Genomic DNA, 27064 nt, shown 5'->3' on the forward strand with positions numbered 1-27064 from the left:
CTCGGGTTCGTGTCACCTGTGGCACCGAGAGGGACTCCCGAGGGACCGGGGGGAGCGGTGAGGCTCTGCCCTGGGTGCAGCAGGAGCCTCGGGGGCGGATTTCGGACGGCAGGGGCCCGTGGAGGCGTGCTGGCTCCACAGCGGAAAGTGTCTGTGTGACATGAAGTCCACGCAGGGATTGGCAGCGTGACTTGGCTAGCTGCCTTGAGGTAAAATTATGGGTATTTCACTTTACCTGGCGACAGCTAGAGGTGTGAGCATACGGCCCTGTTTGCAGTAAAGATACAGGCAGCAATAACGGAGGTTTCGGTCCTCTGTCCAGGAAGCCACTGGACAGTGCTTTTCTGTTTAATTAGTGGCACAAAATACACATGCTGCCATTCCGTAGGTTGTCTCAGTGTGTCTCGATCAGCAGCCAAGGCACCAGGGTGAGTTCTGAGCTCAGGGTCCCTCCAGGAGCAGGGTGACAGCACAGTCTCCTTGTCACCTGGGGAGCTGGCACAGTGGTATTTTCATGTTATACGTGTGTTTCATATAGCACTTGCATTGTATTTTAATTTTGTTTCCAGACAACTGGAGGATTTCAGTCTCTGGAGTGCCTGGGAGTGGGGCTTGTGCCTTGTGGGCAGCCTGGGGCCACTTGCTTCGGTCTCACTTAGAACAGAATCATAGAATCATTTTGGTTGGAAGAGACCCGCAGGATCACTGAGGCCAGCCATAACCTAATGTAACTCTAGCACTAAACCATGACCCTAAGAACCTCATCTAAACACCTTTTAAACACCTCCAGGGATGGTGACTCCACCATTTCCACAGGCAGCCTGTTCCAATGCCTGACAACACTTTCCGGGAAGAAATTTTTCCTGACATCCAATCTGAACCCCTCCTCATGCAACTTGAGGCCATTTCCTCTAATCCTATCGCTTGTTACTTGAGAGAAGAGACCAACCCCCTCCAAGCTACAACCTCCTTTCAGGTAGTTGTAGACAGCGATAAGATCTCCTCTCAGCCTCCTTTTCTCCAGGCTGAACTGCCCCAAGTCCCTCAACCGCTCCCTTCGCACTTGTGCTCCAGACCCTTCACCAGCTTCGTTTCCTCCTCTGCACTCTCTCTAGTACCTCAATGTCTTTCTTATAATGAGGGGCTCAAAATTGGTCTTGCGGGAGCTCAGTTTTAAATAACTTTCCCATTGTGTTCCCAGCCTGAACTCATTCACACCCCAAATCCTAGATCATCAGCGCTGCCTTCCTGCTAACTATAAATTCTTATGTTTCACCTTTTACTCATACTTGGATATGGTGAAACTAATGCTTTTTAGTGGAAAATTTAGTATACATGGAGTTGGTATAAAGGTTTGGTAAATTACGTGTCTTTTTAATTTAATGTATTTTAAATGTGGCTCTTCCTTCCTGATGGCAAAATTAGGGATTAGATCATGCTTTATGCACTATGCAATAACATTTTGGCTTAGTAAGGCTTTAATAAGGCTTCCATTCAGTTCACAAGGATCATGGTGAATTGGAGACCTTATGAAAGCTTAAAACTCAGTTTCTCCCTGTAATAATTTGTTTTTGTGTAAGCATGGAGTGGCTGTTTTTCACATTAATTGAGCCTGAGCACTTTCAAGGAGGCAACAAGATGATCAAACCTAGTGATGGGAGGATGAACCCTACCAACCCTCCTCTCGGTCTTCCCCATACATAGTCACAGCATTGTTAAGCTCTCAGAATAATTAAAAGATATAAGCATGTTTTTAATTGCAGTGCAACACAATGTGTTATGACATATTTAGAGAAAAAAAAAAACAACAACCTTACAAGTATCTTTATGTAGTGATATTGCTATGAGTTTCAAAGGGTGGATCACCTTTCTTCCTTCACCTCCTCATTCGGCATGTCTTTCTCTCTAGCTGTTATCCAAAACAGAAGTCATCCCATCTTCTCCCATTAATGGAAAAATAAATGAGTATTTTGATGTGGTTACAGAATGGCAGGTATTAGTTGAAGAGATAGTAACTTCCCAAAGAACAAATCCACCTGGGGCTGCTTTCCTTCCTCCAGCTTCATCCAGAAAGAACCTCAATCTCTTTTGAACACTCAGCTGCTCCCTGAGTGAACTAACATGAATCACCACCAACTCATATGCCATTGGTTTCATTGCTGTAGCAATATTTCCTTTCAACCACATATGTGTTATGTATACTGCATATATTGTATAAATTAGTTCCTGATGAAAAGGCAAACGTCACACTCATTTACAAGTGCAAGAAGAAAGATCTGGGGAACTACAGAGCAGTCAGCCTCATCTCAGGCTCCAGGAAGATCATGGAGTGGATCTTCCTGACACCCATGTTCAGAGGGTCAAAGAAGAGCTGAAAGCCTGATCCTGGCAACAACTTTAACCTGCAAAATAGGGACTCAAACCTATCTTAATATTTTCTCCTTCTGGATATAAGACAACTTTCTAAAAGATGTAAGCATTGTCTGCACATGCAAAGAGAAAAAGGCAAAGGTTGCCCACAGTCAAGTTTAAGGAGTGTTATTTTTTGTCATAGTGGGATTTAAATATGTCCAAGTTGAAGATCTTGTGCTACAAAGTACAAAAGTCAAGGTTGTGTTTATCTTTGCCAGCTGACTTAAGATGCTCTTCTTCCTTTTTCTCTGCCTTCTATTCAATCCCCGTCTTATGTGTCAGCTGGCTACTGTGTCCTAATAGCATAATTCAATCCATAATCTAGAAGGAAGTGAAAGTCACTAGTTTTTTTATGATTTGGGGTTTTTTGTTTGTTTCTTTCTTTGCTTTCTCATCTGAACAGTTATGTGAGGCTACTGAATGAACATAAACAGCATCTTCTTACTGTCTTCAATATTGATGCATTGCAAATTATGATCTCTGCCTATAGGAACAAAAGTGGTTTGTCCTTACTTTAATGAATATGCCTTAATTACAGAGACTGCTGTACTGTGTCAAACAAGACTTGTCATAGGATAACATAAGCTCACACAGGACCAGCCAAAATTTTTAACAAAGAAGGCAAATGTGAATTTTGCCTGAAAATGAGGGCAGTGGCATTTATTATAGTGATTCACAATTTATTTCTGTGGCAGAGTATGGCTCTCAGGGTTTCGCGGCTCAGGCACTGATGTCCAATGAAGAAGAGTGACATACAGAGCCCATCCAAAACCAATGGAGATCCACTGGCCAGGAAGAGAGAAGCAGAAGTAGTTCAGGATCAGCCTCCAGCTCTTCTTTCCATCTTATGCCCTGTCCCCACTGCTGAGGCTTGGCTTTTTGCACAACACTGGTGTGCAGGGCAAAGAGGGTTACAGGAGATCATGTACGGCTGCCTGTTACTGGGGTGCAGGACTTTGCTCCGTCTCAGTGCCCTGGAAAGCTTAGGGAGCTTGCTCCTGACAAAGCAGCTCTGCAGTCATGATTGTGGTGTGGAACTGGATGGAGCTACCGCTGCAGGGCTTGGACACGTTCTTTTTCCTCAAGATAGCTGTGATTTTACTTTATGATTTCAAGCCTGCCACTATAGATATTCATCGGGTGAAACTCAGGCCATCGCATGAGCTTCACCACACAGAAATCCCTTTCAGGACTTAAATTACCTCTGCTGCTGTTAAAATTTGGTTTTCTCATTTCCTGAGTCCTGGCTAACTGGGAAGGTCCCAGCTGACAGGAGTTTAGCAAATATGACGCGCATCTATAAGAAGAGCTGGAAAGAGAATCCAGGGAACTACAGGCATGTCAGTTTGATCTCGGTGCCAGGGAGGGTTATGGAACAGATCATCTTGAGTGCCATCTTGTGGCATGTGCAGGACAACCAGGGGATCAGGCCCAGTCAGTATGGGTTTATGAATGGCAGCTCCTGCTTGACCAATCTGATCTCACTACAGGAAAGACCTTGAGGTGCTGGAGCGAGTTCAGAGAAGGGCAGCGAGACTGGTGAGGGGCTGGAGCACAAGTGTGATGGGAGCGGCTGAGGGACCTGGGGCTGTTCAGCCTGGAGAACAGGAGGCTGAGGGGACACCTTATCACTGTCTGCAACTGCCTGAAAGGAGGTTGTAGCATGGAGTGGGGTTGGTCTCTTCTCCCAGGCAAGAAGTGATAGGACAAGAGGAAACGGCCTCAAGTTGTGCCAAGGGAGGTTTAGATTTGATATTAGGAAAAATTTCTTCTTGGAAAGTGTTGTCAGGCATTTAACAGGCTGCCCAGGGCAGTGGTGGAGTCACCGTCCCTGGAGGAGATGTGTTGTGTGGCACAAAAGGACGTGACGCAGCATGGACTTGGCAGTGCCAGGTTAAGGGTTCTCAGTTATTCTATGATTCTAAGCTGGGGCTCCAGCACAGGAATCACAACGCATATACTGCATCTCGCTGTTTCTACCGGAGAGCCTGGAAGGGTTTTGCCCCACGCCCCGCAGGGGTGGCGCTTCTCGCGGGCTTTTCCCTGGCGACAGCTCCCATCTGCCGCCACCAGAGGGCGCCGCTGCCCATCGGAACGCGCCGCGGGGCGGGGAGCGGCGGGGCCTCCCGTTGCCTTGGCGACCGGCAGCCGTTGGCGCCGCGGCGGGTGTGACTGACCGAGCGCCGGCCGCAGCCGGGCCGGGAGCCGCGGACGGGCCGGGGAGGCTGCGGCGGAGTAGAAACTGTGTGTGGGTGCGACAGGGGTGCGGGGAGTGACGCGGTGCTTGGGGGGATGCGGTGGTGAGCAGTTAGGCAGTGGAGTCACAGGTGACCAGGGCCATGAGGGGGAGTTACCTCACAGCTCAGCGGTGGTGGGGGACAGTGTGAGGGGCTTGGGCACAAAGTGGCCGCGCCAGTGGGGTCTGATGGCTGCGGACAGGGCGGCTCTAGACACCGTGAGGGAAACGTCTGGTGGTGAAGGGGGTGGCAGGGAGTACGTACAAGGGAGATGCAGAGAGGGTTGGGTAAAGGGAATTGTTCACCTGCTTTGGGGATTGGGAAGAGGTTGCGATGTGGCTGCAGAGCGCTGAGGTAATTATCGATGGGGGCTGAGCATCTGCTGATAATGCAGATGCTTGAAGTAGAGGGGTGATAGTGTGAGTGCCAGCGCTGGTGTGGATGGCACTGGTGACAGCAGGTCGAGGGAGGTTGTTCCTTCCCCTCTCCTCTGTCCTGATGAGGCCACATCTGCAGTACTGGGTCCAGTTCTGGGCTCCCCATTTTAAGAAGGACAAGGAATTATTGCAGGGAGTCCAGCAGCAAGCTATGAAGATGATAAGGGGTCTGGAGCATCTTTCTTATGAGAAGAGACTGAGAGAGCTGGGTCTGTTCAGGCTGGAGAAGAGAAGCTGAGAGGGGATCTTATCAGTGTTTCTAAAAATCTGAAGGGTGGGTGTCAAGAGGATGGACCAGACTCCCTTCAGTGGTGCCCATCAATAGGATGAGGGGCAACAGGCACAGACTGAAGCACATGAGGTTCCATCTGAATATGAGGAAAAACCTCTTTACTTTGAGGTGCCAGAGCCCTGGAACAGGCTGCCCAGAGAGGTTGTGGAGTTTCCTTCTCTGGAGACATTCAAAACCCACCTGGACACATTCCTGTGTGATCTGCTCTGGTGAACCTGCCTTAGCAGGTGGGTTGGACTGGATGATCTCCAGAGGTTCCTTCCAATCCCAACCATTCTATGTAATGACGGTGTATTTATTGGTTGAGAAAGTGCTGGCAGCGATAGTGGAGGTCTGTCAAGTGTTATGCTTTGTGATTTATCTTTTTGGGAGAAGAAATAAATCTTGCCCTCTGCAAATGTTTTCCTACTGGTTTGAAATCTGCAGTCAATTCCCAGTGCCCATAAATATGTTACCTTCTCTCTCCTGTGTGTGTATTTTCTATAGTTTGCAAAATCCAGCAAATGTGTTATTATAGTATGTTTTTTTACCTTGTTGTACAGCTTGGAGGCTTTCTTGTTGCTCCCTACAAAGGAAGACTTTAATGAATATATCACTGGAGCTTACCTGGGGCTGGAGTTCCAAGAAACTCCCAAAACCTTTCAGAGTACTGTTGCACAAAATGTTCCATTTTTAAGCAGGGGATTTCATTATCCATTTAATGCAAGGGACAGAAATAATTTAAAAAAAAAATAATTAGGGATTGCTGCAGTGATCTTCCATTTCTGAGGAGGATCAGTAAAATAAATGCTCAAGTGAGTGGAATTAATACCATCCCCGCTAATTCTGCACTGAGGAAGGATGGCAGATTCTTTTTTACATTAAAAAAAAAAAATCTATCCTGCACTTGTTAATTTGGGCTGGAAATTTCAAAGAGTTCTAGGGGAGCTAAGTACGTAACTTCCTGTCTCAGTGGGATTTTTCCTTAATTCACGTGGTCCTTTCTTTAAAACTCAGTCTTACAACAGTCACTTGTTTAGGATTTTTTAAAGTTTCATGAAAAATATTGTGCTTGATAAACCAAAGCTTAACTTCAACTGGTATCTGCAAGGGTTCTGTGTGAATATTAAGGACTTAATGTGGCTTCAGACTCAAGTGGATGCTCAGGTACAAAAGGATTTTTTTCTTGGGTGGTAAACACCAGTAAGGTTTAGTGCAGTCATGTGGTGACACTGTGACGTGGGCGTGACTTAATGAAGTTCTCCAGTAGAAGTATTTTACTAATGTGTAGCAACTATTAACACTTTGATCTGGGAGACTTCAAAAGTTTAATACATTGCTGGTGGGAGTCAGAATTTTCCAGGGTTTCATGGATGCAATTAGCTGTATCTGCAACATAAATAATCAGGTGGTGCAAAGACGGTGATTGACAGCTCTAGATAATTGTCCCTATGAGTGTGAACTTTTCTCCAGAAGCAGAACAGACAAGATCTCCACAAACAGGTTTCCAACAGAGTGGGAGTAAAATTCTTCTGGAAAAAAACATTATGAAAAAGATATTCCAAGGTCTAAGGAGCTGCGTGGGGACATAGGCTCTGAGGTGTGTTTGCCCTTTCTTTCACTTAACCTTGCAGAGCTGCCCCACAGCGAGCATTCCTTTTACATGCCTTTCTGCAATGTACAGCACACTGCCTGCCCTCAGCACCCTCACTAGTTTAATCAGCATTAATTACCCCTCATTTAGGGTAGAAAGTTATTTTGTATACAGAAAGCTGACATTGCTTCAAGGAATGGTGAATGCAGTGAGAAGGCTTGTGCCGGCACATGGATTAGAGTGCATCTGTCGATAGTTGGTTTCACTTCATTTTAAACTTGATTTTTACATCGCTTTGGCAGGTTTGCTGCATGGCTTTCCTCTGGTTTGTGTTTTTGTTTGCTTGGTTTTGTTTCATTTTCTGTTTCCTTGTGATCCTTTTAATAGGAAAAGTATCCAGCCTGCTGTATTTGGTCACAGAGCAAGCTGATATCGGTTTTAGCTATTGGAGTAATAATTGTTAGAATTCAGAACTTGGATTCAGAGAAGCAGTTCAATATGAAAGCAGGCTATATAAATCTACTAATTCAGTAATAAAACCTCCTACATTACATGAACTAATCTGTTTTTGGCATTTGATTATATGATGGTTAAAAGTGAGGAATCTTCATAAGTGCCCTTTTTTTGTGATGTTTTATTTGATGTAATATATGCTACCAGTTCCATTACAGAACCATTCATTGTCAGTTGAATTCAGAGGTTGGTAGCTGTGACAACATACCCAGGGAATACTGCTGACATGCATATCCCTTCAGAGAGTGGTTTTGTTCTAGCTCTGACAATGAAAACTGATATCAGGGTTGCGGTGAAAGGCAAATATTCATAGTGCTAGGAGAACAGAAGAAGAGGGAAAGAGATGCATATTAACAAGTGACTCGATAAAACAAGCCTGATAAAGAAACAAAGGACTGGAAAAGAAACAACTGCTTGTTTTATTTGCAAGAATGTAAAATGAAGCCCACAGAAGGGATGCAATAAGTGACTAGTGATAGAGGCCACTGCTCACCAATGTATCGTTACTCAGGACAACACTTCAGGATGTCCCAAAACCACAGGCCTTAGTGCTGCCCTGGCCAGGATTGTTGTTGTCAACAAAACATCTTGTTTTGTGTATTTCAGAACCGGCAAGAACTTGTCACAAGTGACAAAGGGTGGTAAACATATGACATTTTGTAAATAGTTAATTTCTTTTTTGTTTTGTTTCTTTTCTGCTTGTCCTTCCCTCCCTTTAGATCTAACTTCTAGCCTAAGTACACCAATAAGCATGGAAGAGAATAAGAAAGAAGAGAAACCAGAAGAGCAACTTACAGAACCTGAATCAGCTTTCCCCGAAGTCTTACTAGAATATCAGTGAGTTTAATATATTTAACTTTTCACTCATGTAGAATATGTGAACGGATAAAGTGGATAACAAAGACAATTTATCCAATTTAGAGCCTGAGCTGATTGACTGTGGCAGCTGTGTACTCTTTTTTAATGTTTTTGTTTTGCATTTTCAAGGCCATTTTGGAAATACACAGTTTTTTAAACTATATCTACAATAAAATATTTAAATAGATCCAAAATAATTTTATGCCATTAGGTTATAGCTTGGGAAAAATAGTTTTATTAAAAACAAAAAAACCTCCACATTTTTGGTCTGTTAGTGGCAAGCTTTTGACCTGTGAAGTTGCGAGATCACATTTGACTATGTTCTGTAGGATTCCTTGGTGTTCACAAAAGTATGTAGGTACTAAGGAGAACCTAAAGGCCTAAACCTAGAGTTTGCTCCCTTGGTGCAGCTGAGAGCACAAAGGAAAGTGTATTATTTCTAAAATAATAGAGGGATAACTTGAAGTTCTCTTAAAATCAAGCAGAGAAAAATAAGAGCTAAGACAGGAATATCTGAAGTAGTTTCTAAATAGTCCAATTTATTTGCTCTCCAGTTTTTTGAGTAGACAAGTGAAAGGAGAAAAATTAAGCTCTGTGACTTTTATCAGAGAGACAGAAATTGAAAGGGAAAACCCCCAACAGCATCCAATATTCAACAATTATCAGCATTTAGGGAACAAGGAGTAGTGCTCTGGTGTAGAAATGAAAAAATGGGTTAAGCAAACTGAAGAGCAAGCAAATAACAGTTCTAATGGCATCTATAGGAGTTCACAGGGTTTATGAGGGATTTTCTGTTCATTTTACAAAGAACAAAGTACAAGTTTCCATAGTGAAACAGACCAGATTCAGCTGAGTTGTATCACAAATAAACACAATGCAAAAAGTCAGCAAACAAACCCATCTATTTTGCTAAGAAATAAGCAAACTGTATTACCAGGCTGAGGTAAAAACAAACAAACAAACCCCAACAAACAAACAAACAAACAAACAAAACACAAAAACAATCCAACAAAACAAAACTTTCTGGTAAAAAAAATATTGTGAGGCATGTTCAAATATCCAAGTGAATGACTTATTAGCCTGACGTCTTCCACTGAAATGTGCACTGTACTGACACGGGATATTTCGTTTCTACAGCAATAGTAGAGGCAAAGGGAAGAAACGTATTTTTCTTTCTGTTTTTATCTTTCTCCCTCTCAATCTTTTCTTTCATCTTGTTCTCTCTTTCCGTCTGTGTTTTCACCTCTGTAATCTATAATTTCTGTTTACTACTTTATTGAACAAAGCAGCATAATTATAGAAGTGAATATCTTACATTCCACTTCAGGATTTATCAAGCATGTAGTATTTATTTTACTTCCATTCCTTTTTCTTCCATACATTGAAGCATGGTTGCTGTTCATAGCAAGGTTTTTTTCTTTCAATTTTCCATAGTTTTCTGTTTCAGGATTGGTTAGGAACAACACTCTGCTGACATGCTGATCTAGTTGAAGATGTCCCTGGTCATTGCAGGATGGCTGGACCAGATGACCTTTAAAGTTCCCCTCCAACCCCAATTACTGTATGATTCTATGAACAATCCCATGAATTACTTGCCCTAATAACATCCTATAGATGATGGACAAAACTGTCGTGGTACTGGAGAGGAGTGTTGTTTTTAGATGATTAAATAATCTAGGTGAAAACTTAGTATACAAAGTTGAGAAAAATAGTGTCAAAGGAACAATCAATATAGCTGGTTTGTAGCTTCTTGAGTCTGACAAATACCATAGAAAAATAATCTAAAGATGAAAGTTCCAATATGTAGCAGACAAAATCGCAAATTTTACTTCTAAATTTTTTACATTAACGAAGTGGTGGATATAAACTGCCCCTTCATGGAAAATCTTAAAGGAGCAGAAATTATGATCAGCATCAGTATTCAAAATACCAAAATGGCAGGTAATTTAGGAGGTCACAGTATGTGGCCAAGCTGTCACCTCTTTCTATTAAGTGAGGTATTTTCACTGTAGCCATCACCACCATACCCCTACATCTCTGTTCTAGCCTCCCTAACTAATATCCTTGTTCTTCATGGAGAGCCCGAATAATACCTTCGAGCACACTGACACCAGAGGGTGCAAATCTAGTAACCTGCAATTTGCATGACTGAGTGATCTAAATTTAGCCAGGAAAAAAATGATCTTGTTTTAAAACAATACTATAGGGAGGGGCAAAAGAAAAAACCCAAACAATTCAGGGCACAATAACTGTTGAAACAGTAAAAGATATTGTGATAATTGTAATACTTGCCTCTATTGTGCCATATGGTGAATGAATTCCAGGAAGAAAGATTACAGAGAATTTTGAAAACAGACACCATTTGCAATCCAACATTTCTCATTCTAGAAGAGAGAACACCAGAAAATCAAAACAAAACAAACTTATTTTACAGCTGCAGTAAAGAGGATGAAAACTGTGAAAGCAGTGAGCTAGTTCTTTGACAAAAGTGTATAAACATACTTAAAGGATAGTGCTCAGGCTGCAGTCTCTATTCCCTCAGTGCTTCTTAAAGGCCAACAAGTTCTCGGTGTAAACAGTGCAGTTTACGAAGCTCATCCAATTGCATTTGCCGAAGAATTGAATTCCATTCAGTTCTCCAGTTTGGGATTCATCTGACCTATGTCTAAGTGAGTTGCCTGGGCTTCCTGTATAGTGCGTAGTGTGTAATAAATATTTCTGGGGCACAAATAATCTTGTCCTAAAAGAGATCCATACAATAGGTCAGCTCAACCACAGCCAGAAAGGAATAAACCATCTTAATCCTTTCTAGTGGCTACAAAGGAACTGTATAATTGGGGAGTCTGTTTCTCAGTAGGAGTATGAGACCCAAACCAAGGTCCAGATGAATATGGGAAATAATTTATGTGTCATAAGCAGACAGTGGTATCTACCCAAATGAGTCATGTAATATGATATGAAAATAAACATTTAAGTAGTATTTACATCTAGCTCAAATAACATTCTTCTCTATTCTGTTTTGTAAGAACTTCTCTTTCTTTACTCTTTGCCCACAGAATTGAGAATAAAGAAGCTGCAATTGATCAGGCTTTGCTTGATCTGGAAGAAGTGAAAAAAAAGAACAAAGAATATCATGAAAGAGTAAGTGACCATGCATTGTTCTCTCAACACATTTTGTATGTGGTATTTTAACTCACAGAATCAAATTTATTCTTTTATTCCTATTTACAATAACTAGTCATTGCAGTGAATTTCTTACAGTCGATGAAACTAGAGTTAGTGAGTCACTTTATGTGCTAAAGTGTTATCTGAATTAAATGTGACATAAAGAAGAAATGTCCTAAATATAACCATGCAAAAATGAGGTGCAGGAGTAGAACATTGCAGAATAGGACACAGCAGTACATAAAGTGAGTTCAGTCAAGGTGTTTTCCAATACACATGAGATCCTCGGACACCACCTAAGTAGTTAATCTTACTCTGGAGCAAACATAGGACAGCAAGCTCCTTTCTGTAGGTAACTTTACTGAAGTACACTCAAATGTGCCTTTCTAAATCCTGCAAATGTTCCTTGTGGAAGTCAGGAATACGCTTTTGACCCAAAGAAGAATAAGCTGTGTTAACTTCATTTTTGTCAGTAGCATTAGCAGATCTAACCAAGTATTGAGATTTGCTGACCTTCTTTGGTTCACTTCTGAGGTGATGCAATCCTACAGGTTTCTATGGGAGTTTAGTTATTCTTGCAAACTTAGTTACAATGAACATTGAACAAAGAAGAAATAGCATCACACAATTGTCTAGATGCAGTTTTTAGCACTGCTTGATAAAGAGTCGCTTTCTGTGGAATAAGATTTGTGATGAATCATTTTTAGAACAAGGTTGCGTGACTACAGATCACACCTGGATGACACTTTACAGAACCGTGTATAAAGAATCTTAATATGGTGTCTGATGGCTGAGAGCAGTGAACTTTGAAAGTTTATATATATATATATATATATATAGTTACCTAATGAAATCAATTCAAATTGCTCACAAATCCCTAAACTGGATCATGTGACTAAACAATGTTGCAGCCTGTGCTTCCTGTAGTAGTGAAACATGGAAACAGTGTCTCTCTGGATATTCCAGGACCAATTATTTGCTCTGCTGTTATAAATATCCATCTGTTTAACTTTCCTTGGTGATCCTTTCAGGCTTGAAGCCTGTATTGTACTTCATTAGTAGCCTTAACTTCCAGTGGAAGTGGCATTTGGATTCTTCTCTCTGAAGACATTTGAAGTCTCTTATGGCTGTTCCCCTAATTTGCTACTAGTTCATGGTCTCTCGAGGACTCCTTCTTATTTCAGACTGTGCAAGGTACTTCAGGGCATACTTGAAGTGATGTTTGTTTAATTTACCCATGTTTTGACAGTTCTTTGAGCTCCATTCTTTGGTTCCTGCTTAATGGTTCTGAGTGCTTTAGAATTAATCCTTCTAGAAGTAAGGAATGTTTGAGACTCTACTGCATAGTTGCTGTTATAGTTTGGCTGGCATGGTTATTTGCTCCTTTATGGTATCCTTTGGGAGCAAACATTACACAATCAGTAATTTCAAATAATTTGAGTGTCAGTTGAGAGTGTCTTGGCAAGCGGATAAAATCACAGCTGTGGAATCGGTAGGTATAACTAATTCCAGCTCTGACAAGACTGTGGTTACGTGCAAGTGACCTGATTATCTGACATTTCTACGTGAAGGTGGTAAATCGTTACAAAAAATGTTAAGTGAATAACTCCTACAAATAAACGTTGTTGTTAAATCAACCCACAAGGAGCTTGCTTTCCAGCAGACTGTTCATGTGCTGTACCAAGTAGTGTATGGCAATAATTTCCCTCTATTTTCCTCTTAACGGTCTTGAAATTACTGAGAAACTTCTGAGACTTTCAAACTTTCTCTTCCGCTCTATCTTTTTTGAATATGAAGAATAGGTGTTCAGCTGAATGTTTTCAGTGCATCCTGGCACGAGGTCGTATTTTACTTTTCTAAATTACTTAAGTTTCTAACTTTGAAAACTAATTTGAAAATGTTTTAATACATGCCTTTTCTTCTGTTATTCTTTCATAGAATGACCTTCTAAAGGAAAAAAAGCAGGCACAGATCAGGCGTATACTAAGACACCTAGAAGAAGAAGAGAAAAAAAGAGAGGAAAAGGAGGTTGTAACTAGGGATGATGTGGAAGAGTCACTGAAAGCAACATGGCAGTATGTTAGGGATGAAGAACAACTTCTGAAAGGCATGTTGTGAGTTGTGGAAATGTGGATTGTAGGTTACCCAGTTAGGATTGAGTACTTTTTCTTTTTCTTTTTCTTTTTTTTCTTTTTCTTTTTTTTCTTTTTCTTTTTCTTTTTCTTTTTCTTTTTCTTTTTCTTTTTCTTTTTCTTTTTCTTTTTCTTTTTCTTTTTCTTTTTCTTTTTCTTTTTCTTTTTCTTTTTCTTTTTCTTCTTCCTCTTTTTCTTCTTCTTCTTTTTCTTGCTCTTTTTCTTCTTCTTTTTCTTCTTCTTTTTCTTCTTTTTCTTCTTTTTCTTCTTTTTCTTCTTCTTTTTCTTCTTCTTCTTTCTTTTTCTTCTTCTTTTCCATTTTAAATAGACATTCAACCTCCTTGTTGCATAAAAAACATAAAGCTTTTCCTCCCCAAAGTTAAGCTCTCTAAACATGGTGTGAGATGAAGGGGTTATAAGTAAATCAGTCAATTAAGTTGAGTTAAAATTCAAAACAAGTGGGTCTTTTATAGAAACAGACCCCATATATTAGCTGCTGTTTTCTTCCTTCCATATATAATACTGTGCAAGTATGGAGGCTTCATATTTTCCATTAAGTTGAAACTCATCAAAGATCTATGCACTGGCTCCACTGGAAGATAAAAAAAAAAATATTGATGACAACAAAAATGAGCAATTTTGATTGTTGAAACTTCTGGCTGCCATCTCTGTCATTGTCAGCAGGAGCGACATCACATGTGTCTTTGGTTACAACATTTCAGTGCGAACTATTGTCTCTCCCTGGCAGAATAAGATCAAACAGTTTTCAGCAATGGTGGTGGCCCTTGACACTGTGTAAGGTCATCCTGTTGTAATGGATTGTAGTGTAGAAGAAACGCCTTCCTCCAACCTTGGTGAAAGTGCCTTTATTAAATAATTTGATGAAGTCACAAGAATTATGAACTATCCGTCCAAGAAACTGGTAATCAACTTGTCTTCTGACCTTCTTACTTTAACAGATCTGCAGTCCCAGATTGAAGAAACCGACCAAAGAACGTCAGAAAAGCAAAGCGAGAGGGATTATTGGTTGGAGTACATAAATGTAGGAAGTAAAATAGAGGCCAAGGAGATTATGAATCTGGAAAAAGACATTGAGGATGTCAAAGACGACCTTCGCAGGAATACAGGTCAGTTTACAGCTAGTCTAATGGAAGCTCTTCCTGTATTACTTCTTGGTTTTAATTAAATTATAAATTTAGTTTCATGTCAAGTTATAGTAATTTACATAAACTTTTCTAAGACAGTGCCCCTAAACTTGACTGCATAATCCTATAAAATGGAAGAGCTCTCTCTCTCTGTCTCCATGCAAGTCCCTTTATTAGAGAATTTTATGAAGTTGCAGAAATTATGAACACTTAAAGAAAATTAAAAGCTTGCTTCTGATTATTTTCTTATAGAATATAGGCAATCCATATTTTTAAAGTATTACTGTGAAGGACAGTGGTTTTCTAAAAATAAGTCTACATGTATTTAGGTTGCCTACACACAGGTCTCCCTTAGCAGTCATGCTTTTGTTGCTTCTTATCATGCTACAAACACTTCACATGTTGAAAACTCCTCTGCCAGGGAAGCAGAATGAGCTCATTCTTGGAATGGTCTTTTGAACTGATCACACCGGTTTAAATGCAGAACTAGAGGAAGCTGTTTAGCCAGAGGTCTGAACTTTGCCTCCTAGTTGCAAAGTCGCATGGATGAGGCCCTGCAAAATTGCCAGTACAGACATATACAAATACAGGGAAGTGTTTCAATACTGACACAACAGCAGAATTAGTTTGAGAGCTGATGTATTCTGGTGCTGAGCACTTTACAAAGATTTGTTTACTACTGCATTATTTTAAAACCATTTCAATATTTTGCTGTTACATAACCCATGCTTCTAACAGGAGAAGCATGTCCTGATTTTCTCCCTTTATGTCCCTCTCAGTATGCATGACCACAGCCAGGCAGCTGGTAGTAACAGGCAGTGACACCGCTCTAAGGGTCTCTGTATATTCTGTGCCAGCCATTACCAGGCATCAACTCCTGTGGATCACAGCCAGCTGGCTATCTTGTCTCTTGAAATTTATTTTATTACAATTAAGATCTGCACTGTGTTTTCTGCATCTCCAGGTATCTTGTCAGATAACCATCTCTATTCAGGGGAGGCTGATAGTTTTCATTACGCATTTCCCGCGTTCTTAGTCAATTTAAATTTTGCTATACAGCTGCTGAAATAAGAAATGAAAAAGAGAATGGGCTTTTATATAGAATGCCAGAATGAGCCAGTAGGAACATTCAGTCTAACCTCCTGCATGTCACAGGGTACAGAGCCAACAAAATTGTGGTCAAAATGAAGTGTTTATAGAAAGACTGTTGCAGAGGTACATATAGCAGTTGCCTAATTGACATACTGCAAAATGATGCTGCCAATCCTGGATGTTAGCACACTATTTTACTCAACTTCCTAAAACTGAACTTATAAAGTGGCTGGGGAATATAGTCTTCTAGCCTACAAAAAAAACAATCAACCAAACAAATTTAACAAGCTTCCAGAGTAGTGCAGCAGCAAATTGGGCTTGTTTGTTCCTCAAATGTGTAACAGGCTTATGGAGTGAGCACAGGTGAAGGGGTTTCTGTCTCTGTAGGTACCACTGAGGGGCTTGATGCTGGCGCAGTTTGTGTGGTCTGGAGATAACACTTTAAACAAAATTGCTGGAGGGAAGAGGAAGCGAAAGAGCCATACGGTTGTGTGAGGTGTGGGGAAAACAGTGTTGCAGTGAGAGAGTTAGGGAAAATAGCCTCTTTAGAAACAGTATGTCTGAACAGTTTCTCCTTTTCTTCATTCTCCCAGTACAACTCAGGTTATTTAGCTATCTGAAAGAATGACAAGATGAATTAATTCTAGTACTTTCATTTAATTCTGCTAAGTCTAGATGGTGGATTGATTAAGGCAGGCTGACTTCCACCCTGTTAATTTAAGAACTAATGCACAACGAATACACCTTTCATATTTTACTGGCTTGGATGCCACAGTGGGTCCATGACCAGATACTCATTTACAGCCAGATCAGCAACAGGCTGTCTGCAACACAAGTGCAGAGAAGGCTGAGTTTCAAGCCTCTGGAACAAGCACAAAGTGCCTTCCTTCAAAGAAAATTACTACAATCTCATTCATTCCTTCAAAAGGAGAAAATTCCAAGCAGCAGTGGGGTATTTAGAATAGCACAGAAACAACCAAAGGGAAGGATGAAATAAATAGCAAGTGACTAGAATTAGAAGCCAAACAAATTCAGTTTGACGTAAGACTTTCTAAACAATGACCACAAGAAACGATGAAAGCAAATCATTGAGGCAATTGCCACGTTCTCTGTTTTGTCCTTTTGTCAAATTAGGACCCCCTGGAAGGCTTAGATCAGTCAGAAAATTTATCAGGCTCTGTATAATAATTGTCTGAAAAAAATGCCATGTGCATAAGATGATCTAATATGCTTCTATACTAAAATAAAAGAGTTTTCTAAGCAAATCTCTCGCACAACTCCAGGAGCTCTGCTATTGATAGAGACAAAATTTAGTATTAAGACACCAATATTTTAGCAGAGAATTGCTCAGCTCGCTGCTCAGTTAGCAGTTAATTTCTCAGGTGTTGTTGCCAACAGAAATGTGGAAGTCACTTCAGATTTCTAGTTTTGTAGTTGACACCACTGTTCTTTGGGATTAGAAGGACAGTTTCTATGGAGAAGGATGTTTGAATCCTTTTCTGCGGAGCATCTATGTATGTGATGCTGGCTGATGGGTTCCAGTTTAGGAACAACATGCCAATTATCTATTTGTTGTCAGGAGAAACTGGTGTCAAATAATGATTTCTGATTTTCTTTTTTGTTTGTTTTTGTTTTGAAGAATATTATTGCAATACTTTGCAAGCTGTGGAAGAAGAACATATTAGACTGCTTGAGGAGCACATGAAGTTGAGCAAGGAACAGACCCCTGAGGTATTCCTTCTGCCTTTTATGCAAGTGCTAACTGCAGCATAGTTACGATTCACGCACTCTGCATTAATAATTATTTCAACTTGAATTAAGACTTGGAACTTTTCTAATAAATTGAGAGTAATGGGTTTTGTTTATTTATTAATTTGCTTTTAATCAGAGTAACAGTGAGTAGATGGGGGGACATTTTACAAACGGGCGATGGGAAACTGGAGCATCATGCACTGATGAATTGTTCAAGAACATACTTCAGTGCGAATTACTGGTTGGGCCCATTAGGTATTTAAATTCCCTGACTTCAGTGCTAGAATTTTCAGTTATGTGAGAACTTAATCCAAATTGACTGTTTTTATTGTGATTTACAGGGCCATCTTCCCTTCTACTTGTTCCTTTCCACTTACTGATATCAGTAATTAAATTGTAGCCTTGGCTTGTTAGCATAGACCTCTACGTGTTCAAGTCATTTGTCATAGATTAGCGCCGCCTCATTTGTGATTTTGCTTGAGTTTTTTAATAGCTAAAGGTTTGATTTCCTGAAAATCAGAGGATTTGAGCAGTAGTGGGAATACAGCAGAACTTGTTCGGCAAAAAGAAAATGTTTTATTCTAATATGGGAAATTATAAAATATTGGTAAATTGCTTGACATATAAACAGTGCCAGTCTGGATGATGGAGAAGAAACAGCTGGCCTTGTGGACTAAATCCCACCCTAATCCCTCAGGGGATGCTACAGTCTGTTTTGTGGATGTTTCTTAATTATTTCTTGCTAAACAGCAGACGGTTCTTTTTAATAGTGTGCAGCCCTGTCAGAGTCCTGCTTTCAGATGAGATGATCTTAAATTGTGTTTTCTCAGAACATTGTGAAATACTTAGACAGAAACACCTGCAAAGAATTTCAAGAGAATGAATGGCTGAAAGAAGAGGTAAGAGGATCAATTTTGTACAGTTTATCGTGGCAGTTCTGGTTTGAAATACAACCGTCTGCAGTCACAAGTGTTGCCAGTGATGGGACATTCATAGGAAGAGGAGAGCAACTGTTCTGTAATTAATCTGTAATCTGAGTAGCAAACAGTGTACGTGGTGAATAAAGGTAAAAGGTGAACATCTGCTTTCACAAATGAAGGACCCATTTTCCTGCCCAAGCAGTTATGTGAAAGACTACAACGTTCTACACAATTAAGTATTTATGTCTGCAGAGACTGGGATACTAAATAGTGTAAAGGCTCAACCATGTAAGTATCTGAGGAGTGTAGTTTCAAATTGCATTAAAGTTCTAATGCTGGTGTATTGAAAGAAAATGGATATGGATATTGGAAACACTGTTGGAGAAGAGACTTGAGACAGCTTTAAATGGGAGATAATAAAGAAACCCTGGAGATTATTTTGCTGAAGAGAGGAAAATCAAAATCTTCTGTAGTTGTAATCGATTACTTGATAGCTTTTATACTGTTCTATAATGGCAATTTAGAGCTATACATTAGAGATTTGTAACTTTTCTTGTAAAGAAAAAGCTTCTGTGAGCCAAATTTAGGACACCTATTTTGTCATGGTGAAAGTTTGATTGTGTTTGTTCCAATCAATACAAGTTCTTTGTTGGGACTGAATCTGGGCAAGAGGTGGGAGGGAGGAAATCCTCTTCCACATCTTTACATCCTCACAGCTTAGAACTGCACAAAACTTTTTGGGAAATTAATAAATTAACTTATTATTTTTCAGTGCCACATCAATAAACCTGGCAGAAGTTTCTCCATTTTACTTACTAGCTTAAGACACTTGCCAGTATGGAGGGATACAGCTTTTCTTCTTCCCCTTAATGAGCACCTTTAACTTTCCAGGGAGAGTGTCCAAACTACAGCTTCTGAGGCAATGAGATAGGGGTCAACAGGAGCTAATTAAAGTTTTAATCTGTCTAAACAAACAGGAGCTTGAATCTATACATCCTGTCACCGAATGAATATGAATTCTCTTCCCTTCTCTCCATCTCATTGAACACTTAAGGAATTTTACACACATTAGGCAGTGTCAACAGGGGAGATCCTCTTTGGAGTACGCTTAGTCCTGACAGGCCCTCTCCTGAGAGTTGAGGGATGTGGGTTTCTTTTTGCTCAACTAGAAGTTTCTTATGTTATGAATTAGTGCTTTGAATTGTTGTGGAAAACAAATCCATTACCACTAACTTCTCCAGTCCTCTGAATTCACCCATTCATTTTCTCTGCTTTTCTTACACAGACAAAATATTTTCTCTCAGGCTGATGTTTATATGCAGCTGACAGAGTCTTCCAGTATTTTCTTTTGGGAAGATGATAAACCAAATATTTCAGTTTTGTCCTGACTTAAAATTTATCTTTTTTTTTCAGTTTGGCTACTGACCTGAAAAATTACTGGCTGAAACAGCCCTAAACTAATTACCTCCAAATTTGAGCAGCTTTGGAGATTTCAGTGACATTTTTCCATGGTTACTCTGTCACACCAAGATGGTTCAAAGCTGTATCACCTCATCGCGCCAAGCCACATCCTGTTACTTGTTCATGTCCTTGATATTTTCGCCTTTTTTAATCCCTTGAAGAAGTGGGAATTCATTTTTAACTGCAAATTTGGATGATTATAGCTGGGTTTGGTGAGAACAGATGCATTCAGATCCCTGGGTAGTGTTTATAAATATGTGTATATGGCTAAAATTTCTGTCCCCTTGTACATTCCCCTTCCCAGTGAAGGGGTAAGAACTTGACTGTACTTCAGGAAAAGTGAGAGGAATTGTGGGAACTGAATAACTGGATTCCTTTGGTTAATATAACTCCATGGCAATATGCGGCAATCACTGGTAAAACCTGGAGTTTAGCCAATAAGGTGGCTAACTTGGGCTGAAAGCTTCACTAATTCTGGATAGAAAGGTTTTGTGTATAGGCAGGAATTAGAAAAGCAACATTTGCTGAGCAAGAACCTGAATTTAACTCTACAAATAAGGATGTCCTCTCTTTCAAAGCTCCGATGTGAAAGCAAAAAAGGAAAATCCAGTGCTTCTGTCTTCTAGAACTGTTTGGCTACGTGAGAAGGTTCTGCTGCTAACAGGGTTGCATAGTCCAACTGTCTGGCTGTGACTGACAGAGGTGTGCGGGTAAAGGCTTCTAAAAAGGTGTGAAAAAACCAAAGCTTTCCAAAATGGGCATAGGCTTTCTGAGATTTTTGTTTGTTTGTTTGTTTTGTAAAAAGGTTAAGATTTATCAAAAGGAAGTAAGTGATTTGAAAGCCTCTATTCAGCTCCTGGAAGAAGAAAATATTGGGTTAGTGACAAAACTGATTGATGCCAAACTTCAGATAGTACCCAGGTAAAATGATGTCTTTACAGACTCAAAAGTCATTTATATTTTTTCAAAAAGATAATGCCATTTCCTGATTCTAGAGCTATTTGGGTGCCCCCACAACAGAGCCAAGGTAGTTTCCTAGCAGAGGGGAGACAGGATTTGATTATGTTTGGGACTTGTATCTCTGAAGGATGACAGTGACATTGTAAGCTCCTAAATACCAAAATTCATGAAAGAAACTGAGTTCTTTAATAATCCCCTAAAACCCAGCAACACTCTTTTAGTGAGGATAGCACTGGGGCTTGGAAATAGTTTCTTTCTGTTGTAATTGCTTCAGACCCAACTTCTCAGACCAAGTGCTGAGTAACAGATTTTTTCCTTAACTGTTGGTAAAATGTTTAACGATGTGAAGATTAATAGGCAAAATATGTGGGTTTTGCAATCTCAAGTGAAAGAGATGACCTGGTACTGAGTAAGGAAGAGGCCTTGGGATAGGTCTGTCTGTAGAGGGGTCTGTAATATTAGCTTCTTTTGTATTGAAATTATTTAACTTGTTCCCTAGAGAAAGATTAATTTAGCTGCAAAATGTCGACACTAACGGTATCAAAAGCCCAATGTAACAATGGGAATGATCCATCTTCATTTTCCAGTCCCAGCTCGGTGATTTAGCCATATTGCACAAGAAACATTCCAAGTCTTAAGAAGTGGCCATTTCTTCTCTCCTCTCCAAACTTTGGACTGCTTTTGAGTGATTGCTGCCAGCTGTGGTTGAATCTTGACAGACCAGAGACTGTGATATTTGTTTTCTTTTAGTCTCATGGACATAGTTGAACTTAGGCACTAAGAATAAAAAAAGATGCACATTAGCCTCTAAGCTACCTGGCTGCCTCCATTGCATTTTTAAAACATTGCGCTATTCTGCATTTGTGCTTAAGCAGAAAACAGCTTTCAGAAAGGGTGCCCTCCCCCACCACCCCAAAAGGTTGCACAGGGCAATTTAGAGAGAAAATTCAGACTTCTAATATGACTTTCACTTTATTTTTTTTTAATTTCATAGGCATTTGTTTCTTATCCAGGCAGCTGGCTTGCAAGAGGGATTTCCTAAGGACGAAATGAAGGAAATAGAGTATAGAGAATATGCAGGTAATGCACATGCCGTCAGCTTATAAGAACTGATAAGTCACCGAACATTATTTAAATATGTTTTATTTCTTAAGTTTTTATCAAACTGTCTGTTTCACATGGTGAACACTTAATTTCCCACTTAATTGCAGCCACCACAGCAATGACAGAGTCTAGTTTGCATTAAGAAGACGAAGCCACAATCTCTCTCTAACACAGTTTTAAAATTGAAACTGATGTTTGGATTGCTGAATGTAATTACTAATCTAGAGCTAGCCTGGAATGTGGTTAATAGGATCGGCCGTCTTTTATGAAGATATGATTCATATCTTAATCAGTTCTTTGCTGATCCATCTCATCATAACTTCATTATATCTTGTCCCTGAGAGGACAATCTTGAACTCTACACTGGCTTTCACTTGAAGTCTACATGCACTTTACAGTCCTTCAGCTCATAGAGGTACAGCAGAGTTAAATTAGAAATAAATCTCTAGCAACAGCAGATGAAGCTGCACGGAGCTCAGCCTGAACTGAAAATCTTGGTGAGCAGCGCTAAAGTTTGGGCTGAACCTCCATCTCTTCTGGTAGGCGTACCCAGGAAAAGGATATATATTAGGCAAGAAGGACAGTATGAGTGTGCTTATCCACTGAGGGTGATTCCTATGGATTCCCTTAGTATCACAAGTTTTATTTACTCACTTTGAGTAAAAGAAAGAAAGGAAAAAAAGGACAAAATTAAATCAAAGATGGAAGTTCCAAAAATTGAAGCCATACAGTTATGAATTAGTGAACAAGTCTGTTGAAGCTCTGATCAGTCCCAGCCACAGGTGGGCCTTTCTGGAACCATCATGTTAACATGTTAACAAAGACTTCTGAATTACTTATGTGTTTACTTTGAAAGGTTCAGCTCTGTTACCTTTGCTAGACCTTTACAATAGTTGCTGGGAGGAGTAGGTTTTGTTCCAATATAGCTGAGGGCAAGTCACTATCCCAGGCAAACACATAACTTGGCAGCCTGTGTTTGGAATAGTCTGTCATCCTGAGAATTAGGCAGCTTACAACTCAGGAGAGTTGTCAGTGGATTAGCTGTGTTTGAGGAACTTGTATACATACATGGATATAGAAAAGGGGGTTTATTTGGTTTTGCTGTTTTCCCTGTTTTTAATAAAATGATTCATAGCTCTATAGGATTTAAGTCGAGCTAAGAAAAACAATTTTTTATCCCCTGCCCCATCCCACAGACCCATTACCTCTAACTCCCAATCGATTTCAGTCCCTGATCTTGATCAGAAATTGTGAACAGAAATAAACAGAAAAAAACAGTGAGCAAAATCAACATTTGGCTTGGCTTGCCAATTAAAAATCTTAGCAAGCTGTTCATTACATCACACTGGCCAAGCCACATTAAAGATTGCAGGCAGTGCTCATCCTGAATGCTAATTCTGATCTTCATAAAGCTTAACGATTACACACACACCACTGTCCATCTCTTTAAAAAGCAGAAGCAGATGGAGACGAAAGCCTCAGAAGCACCACAGTCCCCTGTCAGAAAAATAAGCCCTTTGCAAAGATTCAGTCTGAAACGGAGAAGCCTGAAGACAGTGATGAGGAGCTGCAGAAGACTTCCACTCCAACTTCTGATAGCTTGTTGTCTGAAGATGAAAAAGATTTCCAGGTATGAGTTAAAGTAATCAGGTCTCACTGACACAAACATATTCAGCGCGGAGCATGAGCTACTGCCAGGAGTGTTCTGTTCCCAGAGGCGTTACGGCAAAAACCACTTCAGCGTCTTTTACCTATTGTACAATTCAGGTGTTTAATCACAGACATCTGGGCTGTGTGGGGTGGTGGAGACACTCGCTGTCCTCACAGGTTCTGTGTCACACAGCCCAGCCTCACGTGGATGTTCTGGATATCTCGGGACATTTCAGATAGCACCAGACACACTGTTCTGGCAATTGGATGGTGTCTCAATCGGCATATTTGAGTGTCAGATTGCCCCTAGAATGAATTCTGAATGTCACCAAGTGACACTTTTCTGTGATATTGCGCAGATTCTTGTTTGCTTGGCTGCTGGTCCTTTAGAACTTAAGTTGCACAGTAGCATTAAAGGATCAAGGCGTCATTTTATCCTTCAATGGAAAGCCAGGATAAAGGTTTTCCTGTGTGCAAAATACAGGGGTCGAGAAAATAAAAAGGTGCAAGTTATGTGTAAACAGGCAGAGTTTGTGTAGTTCTCGAAAGAGGTGGTGGCACCTTCTTCAAGAGATCCTCGGTCCTACGTTGCAAAATGATGTTTCCTGGGTGCTTTTGATACTATGCTCTTGACTTACAAAAACTTGAATACATTTCTAAATAAACTAATTACTCTCAGAAAATATATTACTCTATATCATCAAATTCTACTGCAAATTAAAGATTATATAGATATGGTGCAGACTGCAGGGCTTGCTGTGTGAAGATATTTCGCTGTAATGTTTCCTTACTCTTGAATATCCCATTCAAGCTTACACAAGAGTGAGTTAAAAAAAACCAACAACCAAACAAAACACAACAAAAAAAACCAACAACTCTTTCTGGAGAATTATGACGTTAGTTTAATTAATACCCTGTAACTTGTGTTCAGAGAAATCATCCTGTTGCCTTGATCAAAGACTTAACTTAAGGAGTGGCTCTGTCCTGAAGCGTCATTACAGAGGAAAAACTGATCATTTAACAAAAAAAAATGTCCAGGTGTTTGTTTCCTTGCAGTTGTTGCCTTGGGAGAGGAGTATCAGCTTCATTTCTTTCTTCCTGCTGTTAGCACTGGCCTTGGCCTTGTGGTTCTGAGGGAACCCGTAGAGCACATCGGCCTTTTCTGTAGCTGGTTCACCCACTAACCCAGCAGAAAAACTTTCCTTATTTTCTCCTCTTGAACTAGTTTTATGTTGGGTTGTTGAGGGTGATAAAGTACTGGCCCAGGCTGCCCAGAGAGGTGGTGGATGCCCCATCCCTGGAGACATCCCAGGCCAGGCTGGACGGGGCTCTGAGCAACCTGACCTGGGTGAAGATGTCCCTGCCCATGGCAGGGGTGGCACTGGATGAGCTTTGAAGGTCCCTTCCAACCCAAACTGTTCTATGACTCTATGATTCCAACCAAATTGACTCAGAGGTTTGGAGTAGACCAGAGCCAGCAGAGATGTGGTGGAAGCACATGGCTGGACTTGGACATTTTCCTTGGCAGGAGTGAGCTGTTGGATTAGTTTAATTCTTCTTTTTTTTTTTTTTCTTTAAAGAATGGCTGTTTTTCAATGTAACTGCAGAAGAATCATCTCCTTTCTTTTTAAGGAATACTTAGAACTGGAGACAAACCTCCTGTGTGTATTTGGAAAGGCCATGCCTATTCATGAACAACCAGAAGAAATGCCAAGCACGAGCCACAGAGAAGGTGGTGTTACTGGTAAATCAGACAGGCACATCACAGCTCGGATGATCAGGGCCTTATCAGAAGAAAAGGTTGGTTAAAAACAGACAAGCTGTGCTGTTAAAGTAGAAATGTAACATTCTCAGTTCATTAAATAGTTGCTCTCTTCTTCAAGGAGTGTGTGGCGCTGGGCTTTGTGGAAACTGTTTCTGAGTGCCCAGAATCATGATTTACACACATAGGTTTAATGAGAGGTATAGGTGCAGGTGGCTAATGGAAAGGCTGCTTTCCTTACCACTGTGAGAACTCTTGGGCACTTTTTGGGCTTCTCAATCCACATAGCTGCACATATATCTAATTACGGATCCTAGTTAATACTTAGTTTTCATGGTCCCCGCTTGCAGTCTGTCCAATGCAGAATTCCCTTTTGATCAGACACCAAATGGGTAAATGTAGGCTGCCATAAAATGTAGACCTGTTACAAAATACTTAATACTCTGCTGAAGCAGAATCTAATTTATCCAAGCATAACTCAACTATTGCTAGAAATTGAATGCTTGAATGCGTTTTATTTGTCTCCGTAAAATCCCTACTTAGAAATATTGAAATAACCAACTGGGATAAACAAAACAAAGCCCAAGACAAACAACACAGAAACAAACACAATCAGAGGATAAAAATCGTTGAAGTCTAATTTGTTTTATTGGCCAAATACGTTGTATAACTCTGTATCTTTGGTTTGTGGCTGGTCTCTGTGAACATATATCTTAGTCCATTGATTCAGTGGAGTTTTTTCCCACTCTCATTGCACATCCTGGACACCTTACCAGGACTAAACAATGCAGTTACTTCCCACAGGCACAACTGGGCTACTGACCTGGGCATTTCCTATTTAGAAACTTGTAAAAGCACTGAATAATCTGATGTAAACCCTTGACGGGTTGATCAGCTGTTTGGAATAAAGCTTTTAAAAGCACTTAAACATTATAAACAACCTGTATCTCTACAGTGTCTCATCTTGTACTTCAGTGCAAACACTTTCTATTTTTCAAGCGAGCTCAGATACTCCTGCCCAGCAGGTGTCTCATGGACTTGCAGAGGAGTTGAGCTGCTCTTGGGGCTCCGCTGATTACAGCTCCCCAGAAACCGGGCTCACAGCAGACATGGAAAGGTAGGAGCCTGAAGCTCAGCCTGAATCTCACTTGCATTCCCACGTAGTGAAGAGTTAAATGGGTTTGGATGTGTCCCTGCTGTCACCCAACTGAGTTACCGCAAAGACTGAGGTGAGTCCTAGTGCTGGAGTGTCGAGAGAAGGGGGATCTGTACTTGCCAGGTGATGTTTCCAGCACAAGAGGAGCCTCCCCCCGGCTACACTGGCTTTGAGCGAAGTGCAAGCCCCGTGAAATCGCTCGCTTGAAAGAGAGATTAGTTCTGCTCAGCGATTAGGTTAGTCCTTTAGTCACAGAATTAAAATATGGCTTATGCCAAACAGCTTTTCAGTTAAAGAAAGGCCTGTCCTGCTTCCCACCACTCCCTGAAGGGCATTTACATTTCCCAGCGATGTGAACACAGGGCCCATCTCTGGGCTTCCCTCTGCCTGCGCCGTAACACACACCACCACGTGTGGGACATAAGGCAGGACAACATCAACTT

General features: G+C 40.6%; 1 protein-coding gene across 8 annotated transcripts; it reads left to right on the plus strand.

Moving 5' to 3' along the window:
* The first annotated feature begins 54 nt into the window (after positions 1-54).
* CCDC83 (coiled-coil domain containing 83) lies at positions 55-26382 on the plus strand. Of its 8 annotated transcripts, XM_082067471.1 has the most exons (12): positions 4586-4656; positions 6797-6957; positions 8184-8301; positions 11379-11463; positions 13426-13594; positions 14579-14746; positions 17496-17587; positions 18439-18507; positions 20795-20910; positions 21944-22029; positions 23508-23683; positions 25336-26382. In XM_082067471.1, the coding sequence occupies exons 3-12, from the start codon at positions 8216-8218 to the stop codon at positions 25510-25512; spliced, it is 1224 nt and encodes a 407-aa protein (XP_081923597.1). In that variant the 5' UTR covers positions 4586-4656; positions 6797-6957; positions 8184-8215; the 3' UTR covers positions 25513-26382. The 8 variants fall into 8 exon arrangements, with proteins under 8 accessions (XP_081923594.1, XP_081923601.1, XP_081923595.1 ...); XM_082067468.1 differs by lacking the exons at positions 4586-4656; positions 6797-6957 and adding an exon at positions 55-209; XM_082067475.1 differs by lacking the exons at positions 4586-4656; positions 6797-6957 and adding an exon at positions 55-209 and having other exon boundaries at positions 23511-23683.
* The last annotated feature ends 682 nt before the right edge of the window (positions 26383-27064 follow it).

This window comes from Streptopelia decaocto (genome assembly GCF_964273445.1).
Source record: "Streptopelia decaocto genome assembly, chromosome: 1".
Classification (NCBI taxonomy): Eukaryota; Metazoa; Chordata; class Aves; order Columbiformes; family Columbidae; genus Streptopelia; species Streptopelia decaocto.

Bases quoted from the DNA above. Each gene is read 5' to 3' on its own strand.
- CCDC83 (XM_082067468.1), top strand. From the start codon at position 8,216: ATGGAAGAGAATAAGAAAGAAGAGAAACCAGAAGAGCAACTTACAGAA. The intron at 20,911-21,943 runs GTAAAATGATGT...TTAATTTCATAG, and splicing joins AAACTTCAGATAGTACCCAG to GCATTTGTTTCTTATCCAGG. The intron at 23,684-25,335 runs GTATGAGTTAAA...TTTCTTTTTAAG, and splicing joins AAGATGAAAAAGATTTCCAG to GAATACTTAGAACTGGAGAC.